The sequence below is a fragment of the Phodopus roborovskii genome, unplaced genomic scaffold (genome assembly GCF_943737965.1).
Source record: "Phodopus roborovskii unplaced genomic scaffold, PHOROB, whole genome shotgun sequence".
Lineage (NCBI taxonomy): Eukaryota > Metazoa > Chordata > Mammalia > Rodentia > Cricetidae > Phodopus > Phodopus roborovskii.
Genome location: NW_026126459.1, coordinates 27236465 through 27260156, shown reverse-complemented (window position 1 = coordinate 27260156; position 23692 = coordinate 27236465). Strand labels below are relative to the sequence as shown.

Below are 23692 nucleotides of genomic sequence, written 5' to 3'. Positions count from 1 at the left end.
GGCCTCTGATAATGGATCAGTATTTATCCCTAGTATATGAATGGACTTTAGGAGCCCACTCCACATAGAGGGATACTCCCTCAGCCTAGACACATGGGGTAGGGCCTAGGCCCTGTTCCAAATGATATAACAGAGTTTGAAGACTCCCATGGAAGTCTGCTCCCTGAACAGCAGAAAGGGGATGTGATGGGGATTGGTGGGGGGAACAGGGGAGGATGGGAGGGTGAGGGAACTGGGATTGACATGTAAAATTTAAATTTCAAATTTAAATTTAAAATAATAAATTAAAAAATGAATTTTGTCTGAAAGATAAATTTCCCCGCACCATATCTTGGTGTTGAGGGCTGCCATTAGCAGTTTTTTTTTTTTTTAAATCGCCTTTTCTGAATTCTAGCCTGGACACTGCTTTGCATGGACATTGGCACCATCCCCTGAACCTGCATCCCCCAGGACACCTTCTCTGACGTCATGGAAGCACACAGAGCAACACACAGCGGCATCAGCTGGCAGCAAGTGAAGCTGACTGAGCAATTTCACCTTCCAGAAGTCAGGTGCCTGACATCAGATGAATCTCAGGCTAATAGACCCTGGAGGCCATTTCCATGTAAACAATTTCACTGCAGCAGGTTCCTGTCAGCTCAACAGAGTGTCTCTGTCCTTGCCCTTGACTGCCTAAAAGGCAGGGAAAGCTTGCTAGAAGGTGGTTTCCAAGAAGTGCTGTCCTCACCTCACCCCACAGCTCTCTTCTGCTCTGCAGATACAGTAAGCGTTCCTGTCTAGTAACCAGGAAACAAACACCAGCATCATGAAGTGAGCCTAGTGACTAACATATCAGATGATATTTTAAAGTTCAGCCTGGCCCCACTAGCCTTCGCTGATGAAAAGCCACCTGAGGTCTCAGTACACTTCGTACTCATCACTTTCCCCCAGACATCTCCCAGCTTCAGCTTGTTCTCAGAGCTTCTTTATACAAAAGTGTTTTTATTTCTTTGAATGCCTGCATTAAGATCATCATATGTCTTTGAACGGATTATTCCAACATGTGCCTAATAGTTCTTGCAAACAGAAATGTATTTTCTGATTAGATCCTTTCTAATATATACCTATGTCATATGCATGCTGTTATGAATGGGGACTCCTCTTTCCAGGTATGTCTTAAAAGTTCCCCATTTATGCTAATCTTTCCTAGGAGACAAACAAACAAAATACTTTTCATTTAACTGGTAGCCCATTAATATGAAGACGATTCGAATTCAGATTTCCCTACAGCGCCCAAGAAAAGAGCATAGACTTCAAGACTGCAGAGGTCAAAGTTGCCATCCTAGTGCCCACATCTGTGTTCACCTGGGAAAGATGCCCTTATCCACTGGGTCTCAATGTCTTGCCTTGTAAATTGGACAATTGCCTCTACGTGTCCTGAGGAAAGATACTATATGAGTAGTCTCTACCCAGACCCTAAAGCAGTGAGTATTCCACTGATGACAGTTACCACTCAGCACAAGTTAGCAGAAGTGACAATACTCCCTGCGAATAATTCAAGCAGGTCATTCTCCTGCAGCACAGTCACCCTTCCCCTGTGCTGGAATCTGATCTGTCACCCTGATGCCCTCATCCTCCAGCTCCTTTCCCAGGGCCAGGCTGCTGCTCAGTCACCTTCACTTTTTCCTGGCCATGGATTTCCTTCCATTTGCTGCTATCAGGGCACTGCCCACCCCTTTGCTTGCACCTCTCCCTCTCCACTGCCACTGGCATCTCTGCCTCAGCCCATTTGCACCAATCGACAATTCTCCAGGGGAACCAGTTCTGTCCACTTTGACACCTGCTGTGTCTGTAGCTTTAGACTGGCATGTTGTGAGTTTTTAATAAGTAGTGATTTAGGAGCAAATGCATGAGTGAATGAATGAATGACAACCATGAGACCACTTTTTAAGGAATAAAAACCAAACTACAAAGAAAGTGAGGGATGGTTACATTTACTATTTGGCATTTGTGTAATCACCTTTAAACCTCCTCAAATTACTTAATTTAAATAATGAAGCCTATTCGTAGTCTTTGCTTCTTCATCCCAAAGACATTTTATATGGAATTTTTCTTCAACTCTTCTTTCAAGTGTATAGCTGTAAAGTCATGTTTGACAATTTCTGATTTTTAAATCAACTGCAAATTAGTCACTGAGATACTAAGGGAATCTTTGGTTGAAAAAAATGTTAATAATTTACTAGTAGCATTGTTTATCATTATCCTGAGCAGAAGGTGGGTAGAAGTATTACTCATGGATTTTAATCTAAGAATTTCTTATATTTGTATGGCCTGTCCTTTGTGGCATTGATGATGGTTTGTGACAAAGAAATAATTTTTACATTGTTTCTCTCAGTGTCTGTGCCCCTGGAGTTATGTTCAAGAAGCAGTCTCCTCTACCAATTTGTTCAAGGGTACCTCCTACTTTCTCTTCTAAGAGGTTCAATGTGGCTGGATTGATGTTGAGGTCTTTGATTTGGACTTGAGTTTTGTGCATGGCGACAGACATGGGTCTATCTGCAGTCTTCTACACACCTTCATCCAATTGTGCCAGCACCATTTGTTGAAGATGCTGTCCTCGCCCCATTGTATAATTTTAGCTGTTTTGTCGAAAATCAGGTGTTCATAGGTGTGTGGGTTAATATCAGGATTTTTAATTCGATTCCATTGGTCTACCTGTCTATTTTTGTGGCAATACCAGGCTGTTTTCAGAACTATAGCTCTGTAGTAGAGCTTAAAGTCAGGAATGGTGATGCCTCCTGAAGTTCTTTTATTGTATAGGGTTGTTTTGGCTATCCTAGGTCTTTTGTTTTTCCATATAAAGTTGATTATTATCCTTCAAGGTCGGGGAAAAATTGTGGTGGGATTTTAATGGGGATTCCATTGAATCTGTAGATTGCTTTTGGCAAGATTGCCATTTTTACTATGTTTATCCTACCTATCCAAGAGCATGGGAGATCTTTCCATTTTCTGGTATATTCTTTAATTTCTTTCTTTAGAGCCACAAAGTTCTTATTATATAGGTCTTTTACTTGTTTGGTAAGTGTTACACCAAGATACTTTATGTTGCTTGTGGCTATTGTAAAGGGTGATGTTTCTCTGATTTCTTTCTCTGCCTCTTTGTCGTCTGAAAAAAATAGGGCTACTGGTTTTTTTGAGTTTATCTTGTATCCTGCTAGTTTGCTGAAGGTGTTTATCAGCTGTAGGAGTTCCCTAGTAGAGTTAATTGGGTCGCTTATGTAAACTATCATATCATCTGCAAATAGAGACAGTTTGACTTCTTAATTTCCAATTTGGATCCCCTTGATCTCCTTTTGTTTACAACTCATGCTGGAGAGGATGTGGAGAAAGGGGAACACTACTCCACTGCTGGTAGGAGTGCAACTGGTACAGCCATTTTGGAGATCAGTATGGTGGTTCCTCAGGAAAATGGGAATTAGTTTACCACAGACCCGGGAATCCCCCTCTTAGGCATATACTCAAATGATCCACATCCATGCAACAAAGACATCTGTTCAACTATGTTCATAGCAGCACTATTTGTAATAGCAAGAACCTGGAAGCAACCTAGATGCCCCTCAATTGAAGAATGGATAATGAACATGTGGCACATCTACACAATGGAATACTACTTTGCAGAAAAAAAACAATGGTATCTTGAAATTCACAGGCAAGTGGATGGCACTTGAAGAAACCATCCTGAATGAGGTAACCCAATCACAAAAAGAGGAACACAGTATGTACTCACTCATATATGAATTTTAGACATAGATCACAGGATCACCAGCCTGTAATTCACACCACCAGAGGAACTAGGATACAAGGTGTATTCTAAGAGATTCATATAAAGTCCCTCACAGAACTGGGAAGGGACAAGTCCCCCAGAGCTCAGGTGAAGTGGGGGGGGGGGCAGCGAATGGAGAGAGAAGTAGGAGAAAATGGGGGGGGGGAAGGAAAACATGTGCGACCAGGAAGATTGAGCCTGGTTAGGAATAGAAGACAGGAGAGAGAGAGAGAGAGAGAGAGAGAGAGAGAGAGAGAGAGAGAGAGAGAGAGAACATAAAAGAGGGAGCCAATATTGGTTTGAAGATAAAACTGAACACAAAGAAAGGTCTAGAGAACTACAAGACTGCTCCCAACTAACAATTTGAGCTTCCGTGGAAAGGCTACCATAAATGTCCTTCCCGGAGTGTGAGATCAACAACTAACTTCTCCATGGAGCCCTCAACTAATGCCTGTTGAAAACAGGATCAAACATCCATACATAAACACTGAGTCGAACTAGAACCCAGATGCAGATGGAGAGGACAAGACCAGGCGGCAGAAACACATAGAGACAGCTTACCTGAACAAGGAGGAGCTAATGGCCACTAGACTGATAGCTGGGAAGCCAGCATGGGACTGACTCAGACCCCCCTGAATATGGGTCTCAGCCAGAAGGACTGAGCAGTCTAAGGGACCTCAGACAGTGGCAGAAACACATAGAGACAGCTTACCTGAACAAGGAGGAGCTAATGGCCACTAGACTGATAACTGGGAAGCCAGCATGGGACTGACTCAGACCCCCCTGAATATGGGTCTCAGCCAGAAGGACTGAGCAGTCTAAGGGACCTCAGACAGTGGCAGAAACACATAGAGACAGCTTACCTGAACAAGGAGGAGCTAATGGCCACTAGACTGATAGCTGGGAAGCCAGCATGGGACTGACTCAGACCCCCCTGAATATGGGTCTCAGCCAGAAGGACTGAGCAGTCTAAGGGACCTCAGACAGTGGAGCCAGGATGTATCCCTGGTGCACAAAAGGACTTTGCGAACATATCCCCCATGGAGGGATAACTGCCTTAATCTAGAGACAGGAGAGAAGCCCTAGTCCCTACTTCACATGACCTGTCAGATCTACATGACCCCAACTGGATGTCATTCCCCTACATATGGAATTGGGGTGGGGGGATGGGAGGGGAGGGTGGTTAGAGTGCATGTGAGAGGGCAGAGAGGGTAAAAGGGAGGGAAGGAGAGAGGGAGGAAGGGAGGGAGAGAGGGATAGAGGGATGGAGGAAGGAAGGGAGGGAGAGAGAGGGAGGGAGAGGGAACTTGGATCGACATGTAAAATAATAAATTAAAAAAAAAATGCTTTGACTCCAAAATTTAAGTTCAAGAACAAGTTACTGGGGAAAAGGATTTCTATTTTTGTTTCCACAGAAAATGAAAAGATGTGGATTCCTTCCAGACTAATGTGGTTTGATCAAGCCAAACCACCTGAAACAGAGTACGAGGTAATCCTACATTCTAAACAGCTGGACAAAGCAGCCTTACAGACTACAGCCAGGATTTCTGAATCTTCTTCGAATCCCCCATGACAGTGCCCCTTACCAGCAGGAAATAGTTTGGAAAGAATGATGCCCAAATTCCCAAATATTGTCTATAAATGTTTGTTTTCTTTTAAATGGACTTGGCTATATATATATATATAATATATAATATATATATTATATATATTATATATATATATTAAAATAAAATACAAAAAAAAGAAACAACTTTTACCATTATAATCTATACTTTACCAATAAAGGGAACAGAGATAAGAAACACAAAATAAATCATAACTCTAGAAAACAAATTAAATCACAATACCCAAAAAATAAAATAAAAAGCATGAAGGTAAGAATAATTTAAATGAAAGGGGGAAAAATAATAATTTAAGGCCTTAACCACAACTACAGGATTTTCAAAAAGCATTCATCTTGATATAAAATTTTAATGGTACATCTTAACCTTAGTCACATATTTTTGATTATCCAAGCTTAAACAATTAGTGTCTATTATGTTTCTAATTTTGCTCTCATCATATTCACCCTGGACATCTGTTTTCATTTTCAATGAATCCTTAAAATCCCTTGATGATCAGTGCAATTGTGAAGCTTGATTAGATTTCTTAGAAAGAAAACTGGCTTAGAAACAAAGAAAGTGAGAAGATTGTGGAGGGGGGTGGGGGAAATCCCTACCTTGGAATGTATTCAATTAAAACAGTGTTTATAATAGATGCCAAAGGTGAGCTTAATACAATAAGAAATCGATTACAGATGCTTGGTGATCTAAAAGTACACAGCCACACACTGTAAGTAAAGGCTAAAATGCAATTCAAAATGATGGAGTTAATATGACCCCAGAATAAATAAATCTTAAGGCCATCTAATACATCCTGTCCTGCCAATACCACCATATAATTATACAGAACATTATTTGCTTTGGTGTAGGACTTAGAAATAGAGTAAATGTTGACCTGAGGCTTGCAGGTAGTATGCCAAACTTAATTTCATAGTACAAACTTAAATACCAACCCTGGTTATGAAGCTCATATGTGATCAACTTTCAACTTTTGAAAAGAACATATAAAGAACTGAGGTCACGTGTGTACACACACACACACACACACACACACACACACACACACACACACATCTACCTGAAGTTTTTTTACATTTCTCCTGCCTGTATCCCACATCCACTTCTAGAGATACATTTACCAGCTCTCACAGTGATTTCGTTTCCTATGGTTCTGAAGCTATAGCATCCTCACCGAATACCAAATTCCTGGAACTTGAGTGTTTAAAAAAAAATCTCTAATGTTTTCTTGTCAATTTCTTCCATAATAATGAATTAACACTATTTGATGAAAATGTCAGGTTATTTACTGCCTCTCATTGCAATCCCCAAAGAGGAGAGGGAAATAAAATATGAATACAGAATGGAAACATGTTTCTAATGTTCTGATTTTAAAAGGTACAAATGTATCATAAATGTATCATTAAATTCTACAACATTTCATATTTAAAGCTTTTGAGGAAGCCATTTCTAGGATTATCAATGTGTCACTTTAAGCTGTCAAAGAACATTGCTTACAGGTCAGTTTGTCATCTCTGAAACATAGTCTCACTTGTCTTAAACTTCATAACATGAATTGTTCAAATTGAAGTCAACAAATTGATTCCTACACATTTTTAAAACAAGAATTGTGAGATATAAAAGGCCTATACAAATTGCATCATTTGAAACTGAACTACTGTAAAAACTAAACCTAGAAAAGCATGGAGAAGCTGCAGAGAAAGAAAAAACAAAACCAGGAAGACTAGACAAAACACAGAATGAAATAGGAGGTCAGAGGCACTCCATAAAAGAGTGGCGTTAGAATTCTCAAGTGAAAACTATAAACTGAGTAAGACAATGGGAATAGATATGTTTGGAAAAGAAAAACTTCAAGTAACTAAATGGTTGGTTTGATCCCACCAGTCTTTGAGAGAACACTTTTATCACCCCCACTTATAAATTATTTCAAAATGATACTCAAACACTTTTTAACAATAGTCAAAGGTTGTTTTTTTTCCCACAACTTATTACACCAAGATCTTTTCTGTCAGGCCTGTGATAGTCGGACTTTTCCATTCTTCTGAGGCAACTTTTAGAAATTAGCAAGCCCATTGACAGTTTCTAGAAGGCTGTGCCATTAAACTATTTTTTCAGGGTCCACATATACAGCTACTACTGAAGAAGGGTACATAACCTCCAAAAAATTCTGAAAATGTCTGTCTGATGCCTAATGCCGATGAACCTCAGGGCTCAGTCATTTTAGTTCATCTTGCTCTGCAAAGGGCCTTCATAAGCCTTCTCTGAACTGAAAGCTGAGTCCATAGCCTGCAGCTCAAAGAATATCTCAGAGTCAGCCCTGGCTTCTTGCTCACATTCCACAGGCCACCTGGTAGAACACTGCTGCTTCTGGCTTCAGAGTACAGCTAGGTCAGCTGACCTCCCTCATCCACCCCCACCCTTGTTGATTTCTTACTATCCTTTTCTTGGATGGATGCCACAGCTCCCAGCTGGTGTCTGGACTTTGAGATCCCATTCTCAGAACCCAAGCCAAGAAGTCTCTACAGGCCGAAACATTTAATTACATTAACTCTTTAATTAAGAGTCATCCAGTGGCTCTCTGTTTCTGCAGAAGGGAGCCTGAAATGATGTGGTGAACATAGTAACGGACTGCTCAGATAACTTCAGGACGACTTTATCACCACACAGTCCCTGTGTTGCTGTTCCTCCTGCCTAAGGCACCCCTTCCAATAGTGTGCAGGTGTAACTTCCATCACAGTCTTCTATGACGTCCCCTACCATGGGTAGAAAATTGAGGGACAATATTAAGAAGAAAAGGTCTCATTTTAAAATATATTTGTTATTCTTTCTGAGTATCTATTCCTTTTGAAGAACTGACCTAGGTTGTTTAATGTGTTTAAAAGTTGCATTTTTTAATGCCTAAAGACAGTACTGAAATTGTAAATTCATATTCTGTGCTCAAACAGACCTGGGTGTGACTGTCTCTATATTTCACTCCTCAGCTGTGTAACCTAGGTCTTGGTTCTTATCTGTGAAATAATGATATCATTGTCCTGTGCAAGCTGAACACTAATAAACCTGAGAAGGACAAACATCCATGCAAACAGACACTGTTGAGATGTGATCCTAAGAAAACCCATGCATAGAGCATTATACTGCAGTATACCTGCATTCTAACTCACAGTGCAGGGCCCAGAAGATAATCATACATGTGTTTAACCATGATAATGTTCAGCCAAGAAGAAAGAGATGACCCTGGAGGAGAATTATCACCAAGGCACATGACAACCTAGCTGAAGACATTGCAGCGTGTTGCCAACAACACAGTCCAGGCAGTCACATGGCATAAAGGCCTAGTTCTTTCCTCTTTCCATGCTGACTTTTATTACTTTAAAGCTTATTCTAATCATTAAGGGCCACAAGAAAAAATCTGAGATTTCAAATATCTAGACATATCTGTTTAAACCATGTCTACTTATTCGAGAGTAGTAACCTAAACCTTTTTATGTATTTCCAACCCAAAGTACTTACAATTATTTCCATTTCTGTGAAAAATACATTTTACTTGTCTTACAAAAACAAGCAATAATCTTAGATATTCTTATGCTCTTCCCATTCATACTTTTTATCTGTTAGAGGGAAATATTCCACATGCATGGTTAATTCAGTTGTTATGTTAGAGGTCCAACCCACCAAGCAGAAATAACACCCACCCCTCTCTAAGTTGCCACTGCTGAGAACCACAGACATCTAGCACTGATCATTATTACATCATCTATCTGCCTTTTTAGATTTATTTTCAAATAACACTATCAGTTTGATCTTGATCTCTAAAGATATAAACATTTAAACCTATATTTAAAAGGATTAACAACATGGATGGGTATGTGTGGTACACATCTGGAGTGCTAGCACTCTAGAGGCTGAGATAAAATCTCTAGTACAAGGCCAATCTAAGATACATTCTCAAAAACAAGTAAAATTAATAACATTACGTTAGAGATACCATTATTGAAAATTAGTTTTGCAATGATGACACAGCATGGTGTTACTGAAAGTTTGTTACCATGTAGTTATCGTGCTGAGCAGACAGACTTGGGAACAAAATATTTTAATCCTACAGATGCAGCTACTGTGTGTATGTAAAAATCCTTGCCTATAATAAGCAAGTTTAGAGTTACTTTTTATTCTTACAGTGATGTTTGTGTGTGTGTGTGTGTGTGTGTGTGTGTGTGTGTGTGTGTGTGTGTATGTGTGTGTTCTTTAAAGTAATGATCTACTAGAAACTACCTTTACATGTCATTGCCCTAATTCACAGACAATATGCACTATGCACTCCTCCGATTTTTCTTCATAGCTTTGTACAACTTAATATTCAGGCTAGGGTAACTAGAAATTTCCTCCAGGTCAAACAGTTCCTTAAATCTATCTACAAATTTATTTTCTTTGTCCAGCCTGAATCTCATGGCCCAGAGGATGATGGTAGTTTCTCTGCAGAGATGGTCAAAGGTCATGAGAAGCTCCTCCAGGAAAGGATGGGCATAGACAACATCTGCTGCCAGGATGTAGTCAAAGTTATTGTCAGACCTGGGAAAGTTTCTGTCCAATGCTACTCCCCAGGATAGTTCTTTAACCTGAGGCAAATGCTTGCATTTCATTTTGGTATTTCTGGAAATATTATACTGCAAGTTTCCAAGTAATTCAGGTAAGTCTGTAGCAGTCACTCGAGCACCTGTGAAAAACGAATGAAGGAAAAGTGACCCTCCTGGAATAAGGTCAGTCAGTCAGGTTTCAACCAACATGCACTCTGAGATTCTTTACAACTGTAGACCCAAAGGGCACACATACAGAAGAACAATGCTTTTCAAAATGGACACTAATATACTTTTCTGCCACTCCTTTAAAAGAAAAAAAACAGAATCTTGTAGTATTTCTCTATCCTGGTGACCCAGTGGGTTTTTGTCTAGCTCATCATTGTTGTTCTCAATTTAGGAGAAAAATGACTATAAGAAGAACACCTTATTGCTGTGATCCAAGGCTAACCAGGTACTTTCCAAAGAATCTCAAGCCTCTGCATGCTTTGAACCTTGGTGATTAACAGATAACAACAAACTATCGATACCAGGCTGGCTAGTTCTCTGTCAACTTGACTGTCATGTTTCCATCAAACTGTCCTGTGGCCAAGTTAACGGGAGCATTTTCTGGATTAATGATTGATGTAGGAGGGCCCAGTTTGAGCAAGTGGTCCTTATTTGTATAAGAAAGTGGGTTGAGAAAGCTATGACAACCAAGCCAATAAGCAGCACTCCTCCATGGCCTCTGTATCAGTTCCTGACTCCAGTTTCTTGCCTGGAGTTCCTATCTTTACTTCCTTCAGTGATAAAATGTGACCCAAGAGTTGGAGATGAAATAAACCCTTTCCTTCCAACATTTTTTTGGTTCTGGTGTTTATCATAATAACAGGATTAACTAGGACAAGTACCACAAACAATCTACTGGATCTCACCTGTGTAATATAGATAAGAAAATCTAGGTGGAGAAATGATCCAGGACTTATGGACAGATCACCCACTAATAAACACCATTGGAATATGATACTGGATGGCATATAATGCACTGTGTCTATTATAAAAGTCAATGCACAGACACATGAAGAAATGCATAAGTGAACAAAGTAGAATATTCCAATATTCATGGTCTACATATATGGTATTTTATTAGCTGTTCCATCAAGAGTTGGCTGAATCACAGGATTTATCCTGTGCAGAAAATAGAAGATTGTACAGTCACCTCTTGAAATGTGTAAGACATATAAAGGGAGAGGCCTATATCATAGCATTAAAAAATGACCTGATTCTTCCAACCCTAAAAAAGTTGATTGCATTTTTATTTTTCTCCAACCCTCTAATAAACATGGTCATCAAGGGTCTGAAAGAAAAAAATGCTGAGCCTTTCATGTAGGACCAAATGAGAATGGAAATTAAAAAAAAAAACAAATCCAAGGAAAAACCCCTAAAAATCAAAGCTGAGGTGTAAGTTTCATGTAATTTCTAGTACTCCTTCCTTATTTTAACAGGTGCATGTTCATAAAAGTATAGGACTCCAAAACCCCCAAAGGAATCTAGCAGGATGACTAATTTCACCTCCTATCTAGGCTTGTAAGCTCTCATTCTACAGGAGATTTAAAACTATTTACACAGAAAACTCTGGAAAGAAACCAGAAAAGAGATGTTATTATTGGTAAAGTCTCTTGATGAAGTCTGTTTTTAACAATTAAGGAGGGGCTGGAGAGATGGCTCAGCAGTTAAGAGCACTGGCTGCTCTTCCATGAGAACCTGAGTTTAATTCCCAACAACCACGCAGTGGCTTACAACCATTGGTAGTGGAATCTGATGTTCTTCTGGCATAAAGTCATACATGCAGATAGAGCACTCAGATACATAAAATAAATCTTAAAAGAAAAACAACTGAGGAGTTACATATAAGCCCAGACCATAATACACTAGAAAGCAAAAATAACTAATGATATTTGGTCATTACTTTTCTAACCAACTCCATTCAAAAAAAAAAAAAAATACATACTTACCAAGTAAACTTGCCACAATGGAGACAAGCCCGGTCCCAGCTCCAATTTCAATCACATTTTTATCAACCATGTTATATTGTTTGGTATGTGTTTCCAGGAAATAGCATAGAACAAGGGCCTATGGAAATCGAGAAAAAGTGGTGTTTAAAGTATTAATAGTAAAATTAAACCCTATTAGGTAGGTGTTCCATAGAGATTATGATCTGCATGTGTGCACATCTGGGTATGAGTAAATTTGTGATGTTCATATACATCATTCCAGAAAATTTCATCAGAGGTACAACATCTGATAGGCTCAACATTTTGGTCAGCTAGAAAGTCCTTGCTGAAATGGAAGACAGAAATGAGTGAAAATACTGAGTGTGGTTGTTTAAAATTGACTTTCTTCAAACATCTAACAATACCACAATATTTCCAAGAAATATGTGAGGTTGGAGTAGGGAGTAGTGGTGGTCTGCCACCTTTCATGAGATAATTGGTAAAGAAATGAGGGTCTTGGAGAGTATCCTGCTTGTGATACTCAAATAGACATCCTTCAGGTTTGCTTAACTCAAACAGATCCAATAAAATGGGAAGTGAAAACATCCACTCTTTTCATCTCTCATAGTCCCCAAACTGAAGGTATCCACATCTTTATTTAGCCTACAAATGTCAACAAAGTAAAAAACAAATGTAAATGTTGTAAGCAATTTCCCATTGCATAATGTCTAAATTTTAATGTTTGAAATCACAAAATAGAACTTGCAACATGTTTTATTCTTCCAAGTAGGCTATAACAATGAATAAAGCTGAGAAATAATGGGGTACAGCAAATTTTTAAGAAATTATACCGATGGCCAGACAACAGCACCATAACAATCTTTGGCTTCAGTAATCCGGATCTCATGACCAGCAAAGTGAAAGCCTTCCCAAGAAATAGTCGTTATCAGAGTTGGAATAAAACTTCTTGCCATGATCTCTGCGACCACCTGCCTGTCATCATCAACTTCTCTGATCTCTGAAAGAAAAAAACAAACAAACAAAAAACAGCAGTTGTTTTAATCCTGCTAAATGAAATAAGTCAGGGTAATTATTACATGGTTTTCCTCGTATGAGGAATCTAGTTTTAAGATTTAATCAAGATTTTCCTAGATTATTAGGTAAGAAGGTAGAAGGGTCACCTGTGTGTAAGAAGGATGGACTAATGGGAGAGGAAAAGAAAGGCAAATATTTATGTTATACTTTATATGTGGAATCTAGATTTTAACATATAGATGTGGGACTGCTTATATATAAAAGGAAAGAAGTGCCGAGAAGGGAGCTGGGGAAAGGTGGCGTGGGAGGGTAGGAGTAGAATACTATGCAGGCATGAAAATGTTATAAAAGGACTCATTATTTTGCATGATTACAGAAAATAATAAAAAGTAATATTTTTAAGTACTACAAAAGCAGAAATCTGATGGAAATACAGCCCTTATCAGTTCAAGGTATTGTTGAATACTCATTGACTTTAGATGAAATAAACTAGCAAACCCTTTATAAATATTTTATGGGGACAACATGATGGCTCAGTGGGTAAAGGAGCTTGCTGCCAAAATGAGGACCCAAATTCAGTCTCTAGAACCCATATGCTTGAAGGAAAGAGCCTACTCCCCCAAGTTGTCCTTTAATCTTCGCACATTCCACACCTAGACTGTGGCATGCCCATATCTCTCCTACCCTCAATTTAAAAAAAAAATAAACAAGTGTTTCATAATTTAACCTAACTCTTCATTTGATGTTTATTGAAGTTGACACCACCACCATCTATTTCTGCAACACTAGGTGAAGCACAAAGTAATTGATACAGTTTTTAAAAACATGTCTTGACGGCCATCACTGGGTTCAACTGAATTAAAAGAAAGGTTGGTGGGAGTCTAATATCTTAATTCTATAGCAACTTCACAGTACATCTCCAAGTGTCTTGGTAATGTGTAGCAACCTAAACTTTATGACCTTTCATTATTCAGAAAGATAAAGATGCTTAAGTCTACTCAACAATATACCATGTGCTATTTATAGCCATGTGTCTTTGTGTGGTTATTTTGGTACTAGGCACAGCATCATAACATCTACTACTCACTCTCTTTCTCCCACAAACATTGACCCTCAAAGATTCAGAGAAAGCAGAAAGATGAACAATGGGTATTCTTCAGCAAGAGCAGTGTCCTTCAATACATTCATCTGAAACTCTCCTTAGGCAGCCATAAGCATTTCCAATCAGGAACCAAATAATGATGGCAATATGTTTCATTTGAACTTTAACTTTCATCTCACTATATGTGCTTGGTTTGTTTGCTGAGACTGACAGGGTGACAGTGTCAACATTTGCTGTAGACATTCTTTAGGAGAAAGCAGAGACATTAATTGCTTCCTTGACCTTTAGCTGAATTGCTCCTCTTGGGCATCAAGGTAGCACTCCTTTGACAAGTCACCTAAGACACCAGGGATCGATTGATGTTAGAATCTCTCTAAGAGTTCCAGTCTTTGATATAAAAGCTTTACTGGTGAATATTTGCTGGTAGAGTCTGATGTACCTGATTTTGCATGTTATTGTTATTTTAAAGGCTATTGTTATTTAAAGCTATTTGGTGCTGTTGTCTAACAAGTGGGTGACAGCCAGTGTGTCTTTGACTTTCCACTTGTCTTTCTGAACATAGTAGATTGTTTTTTTCTTCTTGTTCTTTTTTTTCCCCCTAGAGACAGGGTTTCTCTGTATTGCTTTGGAGCCTGTCCTGGAACTAGCTTTATAGACTAGGCTGGCCTTGAACTCACAAAGATCCACCTGCCTCTGCCTCCTGAGTGCTGGGATTAAAGGCATGCACCACCAATGCCGCCTCTTTTTCTTTTTCCTTCTTCTTTTTTATAGCAACAACAATTTTACTTCATAAGGAAATGAAATGTCAACACATATGAATGTTCTATTATAACTGAAAATTAAACTCCCAAGATAAAGACCTTCAAAAAGAGTTTATAATTAAAAAAAAAACTATAACCACTACTGATTGCTTTAAGTACAGCTCTAGCTCTATCCATCATATGTGGCAATTTACAACACAGACAGTGGATGAAGTGCATACTGCAAAAGCATGAGGACCACATGAACACAAGCATGGTGGCTCATGTGCAGTCTCAGTGTGGAGACAGAGACAGTGGAGGGCACACTGGCTAACCAGAATAGCAAAGTCATTAAAAGAAGATGAAGAAACTGTTTTACAATTATATTGTTATCATGGAGATATCAATTTTAAAACCTTTTCATACAAAATAGTGCCATTTTGTAGCTATTAATATTTGCTGATCGGGATTTAAAATCTATCAGGTGCTCTTGTTCTCCATAGAGTAATAGGATGAAGTGAAAATTAGCAAAAATTCTGCCACATTTCAATGATGTTTCTCTTAAGAAGAATTCAGCAGTGAATCATCTCTGTTGCTGGACTGCAGCCTTATGAAGCAAATGACTGTCTATATTCTCTTTATATTATCTTTTCTATCTTTAAGGTCAATAGGTACAATGAAATGTGAAAGGGTCACAGCAAAGAAACAGAGAGAAGGAGAGGCAGGCAGGCAGGCAGAGAGAAAAACTGACTTTAATAGATATGACAAGTGAATTCAAGCTTCCATTTGAGGGCTGTCATAAGAACCTGTCAGCAAAATTTAAAGAACAAACCACCCCACTAAATGAAAGAGGCTGTCATTCAACTGAATCTTCCATTCAAAGAACAATATTTGTTTTTGAGGAATATCTAAAGATATTTTTGAAAAGCTGTAATGTGATATCCTGTTAACAGGTGTGGGCAGGATGGATATCTCACTACAAAAAGCTGTTAAAGATATTTTTAGATTTGAAAGTTGTCACAGGCTAGCATAAAAAATATGATTCTGAATACTTTGGTAGCTTAAAATCTTGGGTATTTTTCTTCTTCTGAAACTGTCTCCTGAGAAGATTCCCAAAATATTTCCAGTTTGTTGTTTAGTTTCAATCAAATAGCCCAAACATACTATATTTTGTATTTTTAAAGAAAAAAGAAAGTCTTATTGGGATTGTTCAAGATACAAGAGGAAAACAAAAAAGAATGGAAATTGTTATACTGAGAAATTGATACCTGGATCAAAAAGGGAAAGATACTAAACAAATATCAATGAAATTTGGTAATCATTACAAAAAAAGGCATCTCTGAAGTACACTGGTGGGTTGGATGAAATCAAGAGAAGCATCCTATAGAAAGTGACATTGCACTCAGAGAATCCTTGTACAAGATTGGTCTGAGGACTAACGTTGAGATCAGGCTTGGGTGCAGTGTTATACTAGCTGGAAACATACAATGATAGCATAAGAATCACCCATTAACATATATTGGAGGTTTTAAAAAGCAACCCGAATAAATATATGCTAAATAAACCAATTTCCCACATATCAAATATAAAGAACTTAAATTTGCCAATCTATTCCATTTCAGATGTCTCCAAAACTCAGGTTTGGATGTCATTAACCATCCCTAACAAGTGACATATACCACTTCAAAAGCACATGCTTCCAAGTTGGCTTTTCTGCTATAGCTGCTGCCATCATTCAGACTCTTAATGCCTTCTCTAACAGCCAGTGTTTGCTCAAAGAATCCTTCATCAGCCCACTTGAGCCTTTGTTTCATCTATATTGCAGTTGACACAGTTGACAGGTCTTCCTATCCTGTATCTCCCTCTACTCTCATATGTGAGCATGTATAGCGTGATATGAAAGCTGTCTATATTTCTGTTCTTTTCTTCATCCTCCACAACAAACATTTATCCCAAATAAATCCATAGCAACAGATTTGGGAATCACTGTGCATTAGGATCATGAAACATTGGGTGGTGATGGAAAGACTGCTCTACACCTGAAGATTCTCAGAAGCTGCCATCTTACAACACTTTGCTGCCTGTTCTAGCAGCTCTGGGGACTGTGGCATGGGGCAGGCAACATGACGTACTTAGGACAATTAAGATAAATGAAGCTTTAGAAAAGCTGGATTATAATGTAGCATTAGACATACACAGGGAATTTTTAGCTCTCATCCCAGTCCTAGTTTCCATCTGTACATAAATAAGTGGCATCTTATAATTCTCAGATCTTCCTGCAAGTACTGAAATATGAGGACTGAACTACGATCTTACTCCATCTTTTCCAAGCCCATGATGCTAAGTATAAAAGGACAGGACAGATAAACATTCTTCAGCACTTAGGAACCCAGTGTTCCTTTCCTTGGTAGAGACCTTGCCAACAAAAAGTCACCTGGCTTGGTTATAGCACCACACACTTTATCTCCTTAGCACTCTGCATCTAAACATACTTTTACAATTTTAATTAGCTCTGTAGATGATTATGAAGTGTGTCTGCTTCTACTGTAAAATATTCTAACACTCACTCTGTCTCAAACTCATCTTGAACTACTTCCACTTCAGTTGTAATTTGCCAAATCATCATGTGTACATTTGAAACCAAGAATTGTTACTAATGGCTACGGAAATGACATAATTCTATTCATAAAACATAGAAATTACATCTGCATTCAAATTATCTGAAGGGCTGGGTTCTCTATGAGATTATAACTTATACCTTTAGGTTTGCAAAGCATTGACATTTAAGCTAGGAAGGCTGCCAGTTCTAGGCTTGCCCCCAAGTCTGTCTGCCTGCAGATATGCTCACCTAGGTAGGAGCCACCTGTTACACCTGGTGTGGCCCAAAGAAAGAAACAGTTCTATGGTTATTTGAAAACATCCATAGTATGTATATATAATGGGAACAGAAAGAAAATGAAAGATAATTTGATCTGTGTTTAAAACCACTCCACAATATTTGGCAATTTTTCTAGTCTATGTAAAAATTAGTACTTTTTATCTCAATGAAGATCATTATACTTAGTAACCTTTGCAAAACTATACATCATATGCAAGACTGTAAAAATGGTATGCCAGTTTCAAATGCTCAAATTTAAGTTCTTACATCTAGAAGCCAAATCCTGTTATGTATTTTAGCCTCAAATGAATAGTCAAAAAGGTAATAAATACATGTTACAGATCCTGTGTAGCCTAAATTCATCTTTTATCAAAACACCACTAAAATGTTTAGATTTTTTAACTTTATTATTTTTTTCCTGTCCCAGTTCCCTCTCCCTTCTTCTCTCCCATGCCCCCCAACTCTCTCCCATCCCATTTCTCCCCACACTCCACAATGTTTAGTTTTTATATAGAATTATTTTGCTCTCTCAAACTGTTTTAAAATAATCACAACAATGTACTTAGCATATAGCATCTGTTTTAAAATGTCAATTTTTGCAGATCAAAGAAAAACTCTAAATAATCTTTCTATGTCTTCTACAGATTAATTTTATTATTGTCAGTCAAAATTATTTCTAATATATCAGGACCACTGGAGTTTAATAGTATTAGCTGAACATTACTGGAGTTATTTTTAAGTTAGTAAACATAAGCCAAGATATAATATGCAATTAATAAGCCCTAATTCCCTTTAAGGTATTAATAAAGACTAAAAGAGTAAGGTTTTAGATTCCATTATTGGTTTATCTACACAGAATTTGTCAAATTAAAAGAAGGAAAAAAATTATTTACCTTTCTGAGTTTCTGGATCCATCAGCTGCAGAATTAATGAACAGTGATATATTGATGTTTTCTTGATCATTTGTTGAACAATAAGCACATAACTCACCAAAATATCAAATGCCAGTAATTGATTCAAAATGTGTAGTAAGTATGCTTATACTTACCTAGCAGTTTAACTTCCGATGTACCTGAGAATTTATAGTAAAATAACATATATTAAAGCATGTTTTAAGAAATGCCATAAACTCTATTTAGTATCAGAATCAGAGCAATGGCTTCATGGTCAGAAACTAAAAACTGTTAGAGAAAAAGAACATTATCCTCAGCAGACATGACCTCAGGCATCATGAGGAAAGATATAATTGGCACATTGGCTAGAAAGACATCAGTTCTAAACAAGTATTTTCAACATTGGGAAGAAATGTTGATTCATACAGTATAAACTATGATATTAACTGAAAATAATTTACTTATTCTCATCAATGTGACATTAGCAAGTTAGAATATCAACTAACTGAACCACCAGGTGGTGTTCAGGGTAGCTCTTACCTTTATGAGTGCACATCACCCCAGCAAAGATTTATAAGCTCAAGTATTGTATGCCATTCACTTAATGCAAGTAATTAGAATAGGCTTAAATGAGCTGTTAGTATCTGAAAACAATGAGCTGTATCTTCTCAGTTTGACTTAACACAACAAATAATCCCAGTACTTCCATAAATTAATATAACACTCCTTTCTTTCAAAGATCCCAACCACATAATCTTCCTAGCTACCACCTTTCTCTTTGCAGCATGTCCCTATAAGTTAAAAGCCGAATCATTTCCCTACAGTTAATACCCGATAAAAACCAAAGTTAAATAAAATCATGATCACACAGTTAAAAGAACAGCAAAACATCACCCTGCCCACCCAGTTTTTCATCTCTCACTAAGTGAAGCAGTCTTTTTTATACCTGTCTGCCTGGAGATGAGTATTTGGTCAATGTTAAGGCTGGACATACCTAAAAGTGTCAGCTGAGTTTACAGAAGGTAAAATAGTACCATCCACAACTTGTGGTTTACTGCTGAAGCTTCTGGTAGCACCCACAAGGCTGTCTCCAGAGCTCGTAGTACACTACTGTATACCCTGGCAACAAGCTGAAGCTGACAGGATTAGGGTCCAACAGCTGCAGCTTCTGTGTCTCTGGTTGCACAGCAGTGACACGACAAAGCCCAGAAAGCAAAGACTAAATAGCAGTAGGAATGTTCCATGACTGCCTGGGAACACAGCTAGAGATTATGAATACACTCTAGTCCTACAGTGAAGGTGCAAGCTACACAAGAGGAAGCAAACTAAGATTTCAGTTCCAATGCCAAGAGTTATTCTAAGACTCTGTGGCTATGCTGTCCTATGAAATAGAGGCCCTGTAGTTCTTAGGTCACCCATCTGGGTGTGAACACATTTTTAGAATCCAACAACTACACCAGCCATGTGTGTAGCATTGTTTTGTACCAAATCAAATGACCACTATTCCTTCTCACAGAGACTGAACAAGCAGACTGGGATTTGGGTCACTGAGTACACATCAGCATATAGGCATGTACCTCAGGGCACACATAAATTCCTTTTCACTGATAATAAATACTAGCATTAATGTTGCAGGAGGAATCGAATCCAAACAAAACTGCTCACTCAAAAATTTGAGTACAACTTCTAAGAAATACCTTTATACAACAATGTACACAGAGCTTAACTGAGGTCATTTTGTGTATAGGACAGGTCTAGGCATCACAAAGTCCAGTTTTCATTATTCATGTTAATAACTGCTTATGACTTAGAGCCATCAACTTACTGTATTTCTTAGCTTATCTCATTTATAAAACAGAATATAAAAAATACATGGCATGCACTTAGGGAATAAATGTTATAGGTAAAACATTCCTGGAATTCCAAAACCCTGAAGAATTCACACTGCTATACAAAAGAAATTAATTTTTTGTCAGAGGCAATGGAACCAGGATGTACCCTGGTACACAAAAGGAACACATTCCCCATGGAACGATAGTCCCTTAGCCTAGAGACAGGAAGGAGGGTATACCCTACTCCAAATGACTTGACAGATTTTGATGATCCCTCCTGGAAGGCCTCACCCTCCCTGTGGAGTGGGTGGGGAATGGGATGGGGGGGTTGGAGATCATGGGAGGGACAGAGGGAGCAGGAACTGGGATTGATATGTAAGAATATTAAAATATATTTAAATAAAAAAATTTTCAGAGGACACACATGCCTTTTGGGTCTGTTTAAAACAAGAATGAGTAATGATTCGAAGAATAAAAATTATATACCTCTTTCAGGGAGACATCTGAAAGGTCATGAAATCCCCAGTGCTGGATTTACAAGATGCAGAACTCCAAAATCAATTATGTTAACTAACATGGCAATAATAATTTGTTACAATGAAAAGCACGTGGAGATTGATGCCTCCAACTGTGCCTTACAGAAGGATTCTGTGTCTATTAGGAAAGCAAACGTTAAAACACACATACACACACACACACACACACACACACACACACACACACTTACTTCTGTTTCATGACATCACAGAGCATTGAAAGCAGCTAAGAACTCTAGGAATTACTGATTATTGGTTGTTGGAATTGGGATATGTGATGTTCTCTCAGACTCGTTTGAACACTTCCCCATCTGCTTGAGGACATTGTGGAACCTTTAAGAGGTGGGTCTCCTAGAGCTTTCATCCAGTAGTAGCTGATGGAAGCAGAAGCAGACACCCACAGCTAAGCACTGAGCTGAATCCAGTTGCAGAGAGGGAGGAGTGATGAGCAAAGGGATCAAGACCAAGCTAGAGAAACCCACAGAAACAGATGATCTAAACAAGGGGGAGTTCATGGACGCCCAGACTGATAGCTGGGAAACCAGCATACTGACCCAGACCCTCTAAACATGGGTGCCAGTTAAGAGGCCTGGGAAGTCTACAGGACTTCTGGCAGTGGAACCAGGATGTATCCCCGATGCCCGAACAGACTTTGGGAGCACATTCCCCATGGAGGGATACTCCCTCCGCCTAGAGACACCAGGGAATGCCTAGGCCCTACCCCAAATGACTTGACAGATTTTGATGATCCTTCATGGAAGGCCTCATCCTCTCTGGGGAGTGGATGGGGCATAGGATGGGGGGCTCAGAGGGGAGAATGGAAGGATGGGAGGGAGAGGGAACTGGGATTGATGTGTAAAAATAAGAAAAATTAAAAAAAAAAAAAGTGGGAGTAGGTTGCTGAGAGGTAGAACTTGAAGTTTACAGTCCAATTTGAATTCCAGCTTGCTTACTAGTCCAGATGTGTACAAACTCTTGCCACCAGGTCTAACGTACCAAAATTAAAGAATCCTTTCTGGAGCAAGCAAGACAGCCTGGCAATGACAAGCTGCTGCTGGGTCTTGCAGATAACCAAGGTTTAGTTCCCAGTAGCCACATAGTGACTAGTAGCCAAATATATCTCCAGTTCCAGCGCCCTCTAATGGCCTTCTTGGGCTTCTGCACTCAAACATTCACACCAGTAAATTAAATAGACCCTCCTGCTTCTTTTAAGCATTTACCATAGGAGTAAGAAACATTAAACCCTACTCAGGTGAAATAAAAAGGCTTGAGAAACCAGACCAAGGGAAAGACGCACGTACTCCCAGACAATTCTGGGCAACCTCACAGAACTGCAGACACAAAGTAATATTTGGGGCTGGCAAAGTAGCTAGGAACTGAAAGCCCAGGGTTCCAGAAATGGGTTGATTTTACACTCATGGCTTATTACCTAAGCAAAAGGAGACCAAAGTCAAAAATGAGAAGAGAAACACCCAAGTTTCCGGTGGGTTCTCATGGAAGCCATTTCCCAGGAATGAGGGGACTGCAAACCCCTCAGCGCTGCTGCCTCTCCTCAAAACAGACCTGCACAGACAGCCAAAAACTTTTCTTCAGCTTTTCAGACTGCCAGTGTTTACAACGCAAACTATACAACAGCATGTACTCACAGGTGACCCAGGCATTGACTTTAAAAGAACTGTGTTTAACATGATACAAAGAACTGAACAAATTGCTTTAACAGTAAAATGATAAAGAAAAAAATTAATGAGCTGAAGGGTTACTTTATAAAGTATATGATGCTCATAATCCTAACTAAACTATAGATATACCAATTTGTTCTATATAGTAATTTGCTTTTGCTACTGTCTCAAACACAATTTATTCTCATAAGTAAAAAGCACCCTTGAAATTTTTAGAATAAACTTGCTGAGACCATACAATGTTCCTCCATGATCTAGGCATGAGACTCTCTCCTGCTCTCTGCCTTGGAACAACAGTGGGAGGCAGAGAATCATTGAGTTGCTGGAACTGCCAGATTGTGGACTGAAAAGTAAGGATATATTTCTTGTTGTCCAGGTCTCAGTTAGAAGAAAGCATATTGAGAGACTACTCATCAATATAAACCTTTTCCTTTTCCTGGATGTGGTCTCAAGGCAAGATAATAGAAACAATGAGAAAGTAGAAAATGCCAGAAAAATTGTAACACACTGAAACACTGTTCAGTTTAGCAACCACATCTGAAAACCATACACTTTGCCCTCACTGTCTGAGGCAGTTGACGCTGGGAGGCATCCCAGACCAGAGCAGCACCAGGGTCTGTAGTTCATGTAGTTCATGTGAACCTATTACTAAAGAATATTTATGAAATAAAAATGTTAAAAAGTCAGTAATACTTATGAACACTGACCAGAGGCCTGTGCAATATTGACTGTTTCTGCATTAAGGAGGCACTCTGAGACTGTCCCAAGTGGCTGCAAATGTGCATTTTAAAGTTCTACCCACAGGTATAGGAACATGTCTATCCCTGTAATGGTTACCCAGATGAATTGGTCTGGCTACTACTGTAACTGTTCACCACAGTTTGACCAAAACATTTCATGTTTCAATGTTATTTGTGGATGATAATATAGACACTAAGACAAACATTTCATGTAAGGTTTTTCTGTTCTTTGATTTTTAATAAACTTTAGAAACCATAAAAAAAAAACCACTATACATTCAAAATGGAA

General features: G+C 38.7%; 1 protein-coding gene across 1 annotated transcript; it reads right to left on the bottom strand.

The window, feature by feature from the left end:
* Window positions 1–9107: 9107 nt before the first annotated feature.
* Window positions 9108–12975, bottom strand: LOC127226190 (protein-lysine methyltransferase METTL21E). The gene is made up of 3 exons (XM_051190112.1): window positions 12820–12975; window positions 11990–12107; window positions 9108–10135 (listed from the first exon to the last, which is right to left on the bottom strand). Exons 1-3 carry the CDS (start codon window positions 12940–12942, stop codon window positions 9732–9734), a joined length of 645 nt encoding a protein of 214 aa, XP_051046069.1. The 5' UTR covers window positions 12943–12975; the 3' UTR covers window positions 9108–9731.
* Window positions 12976–23692: the final 10717 nt, after the last annotated feature.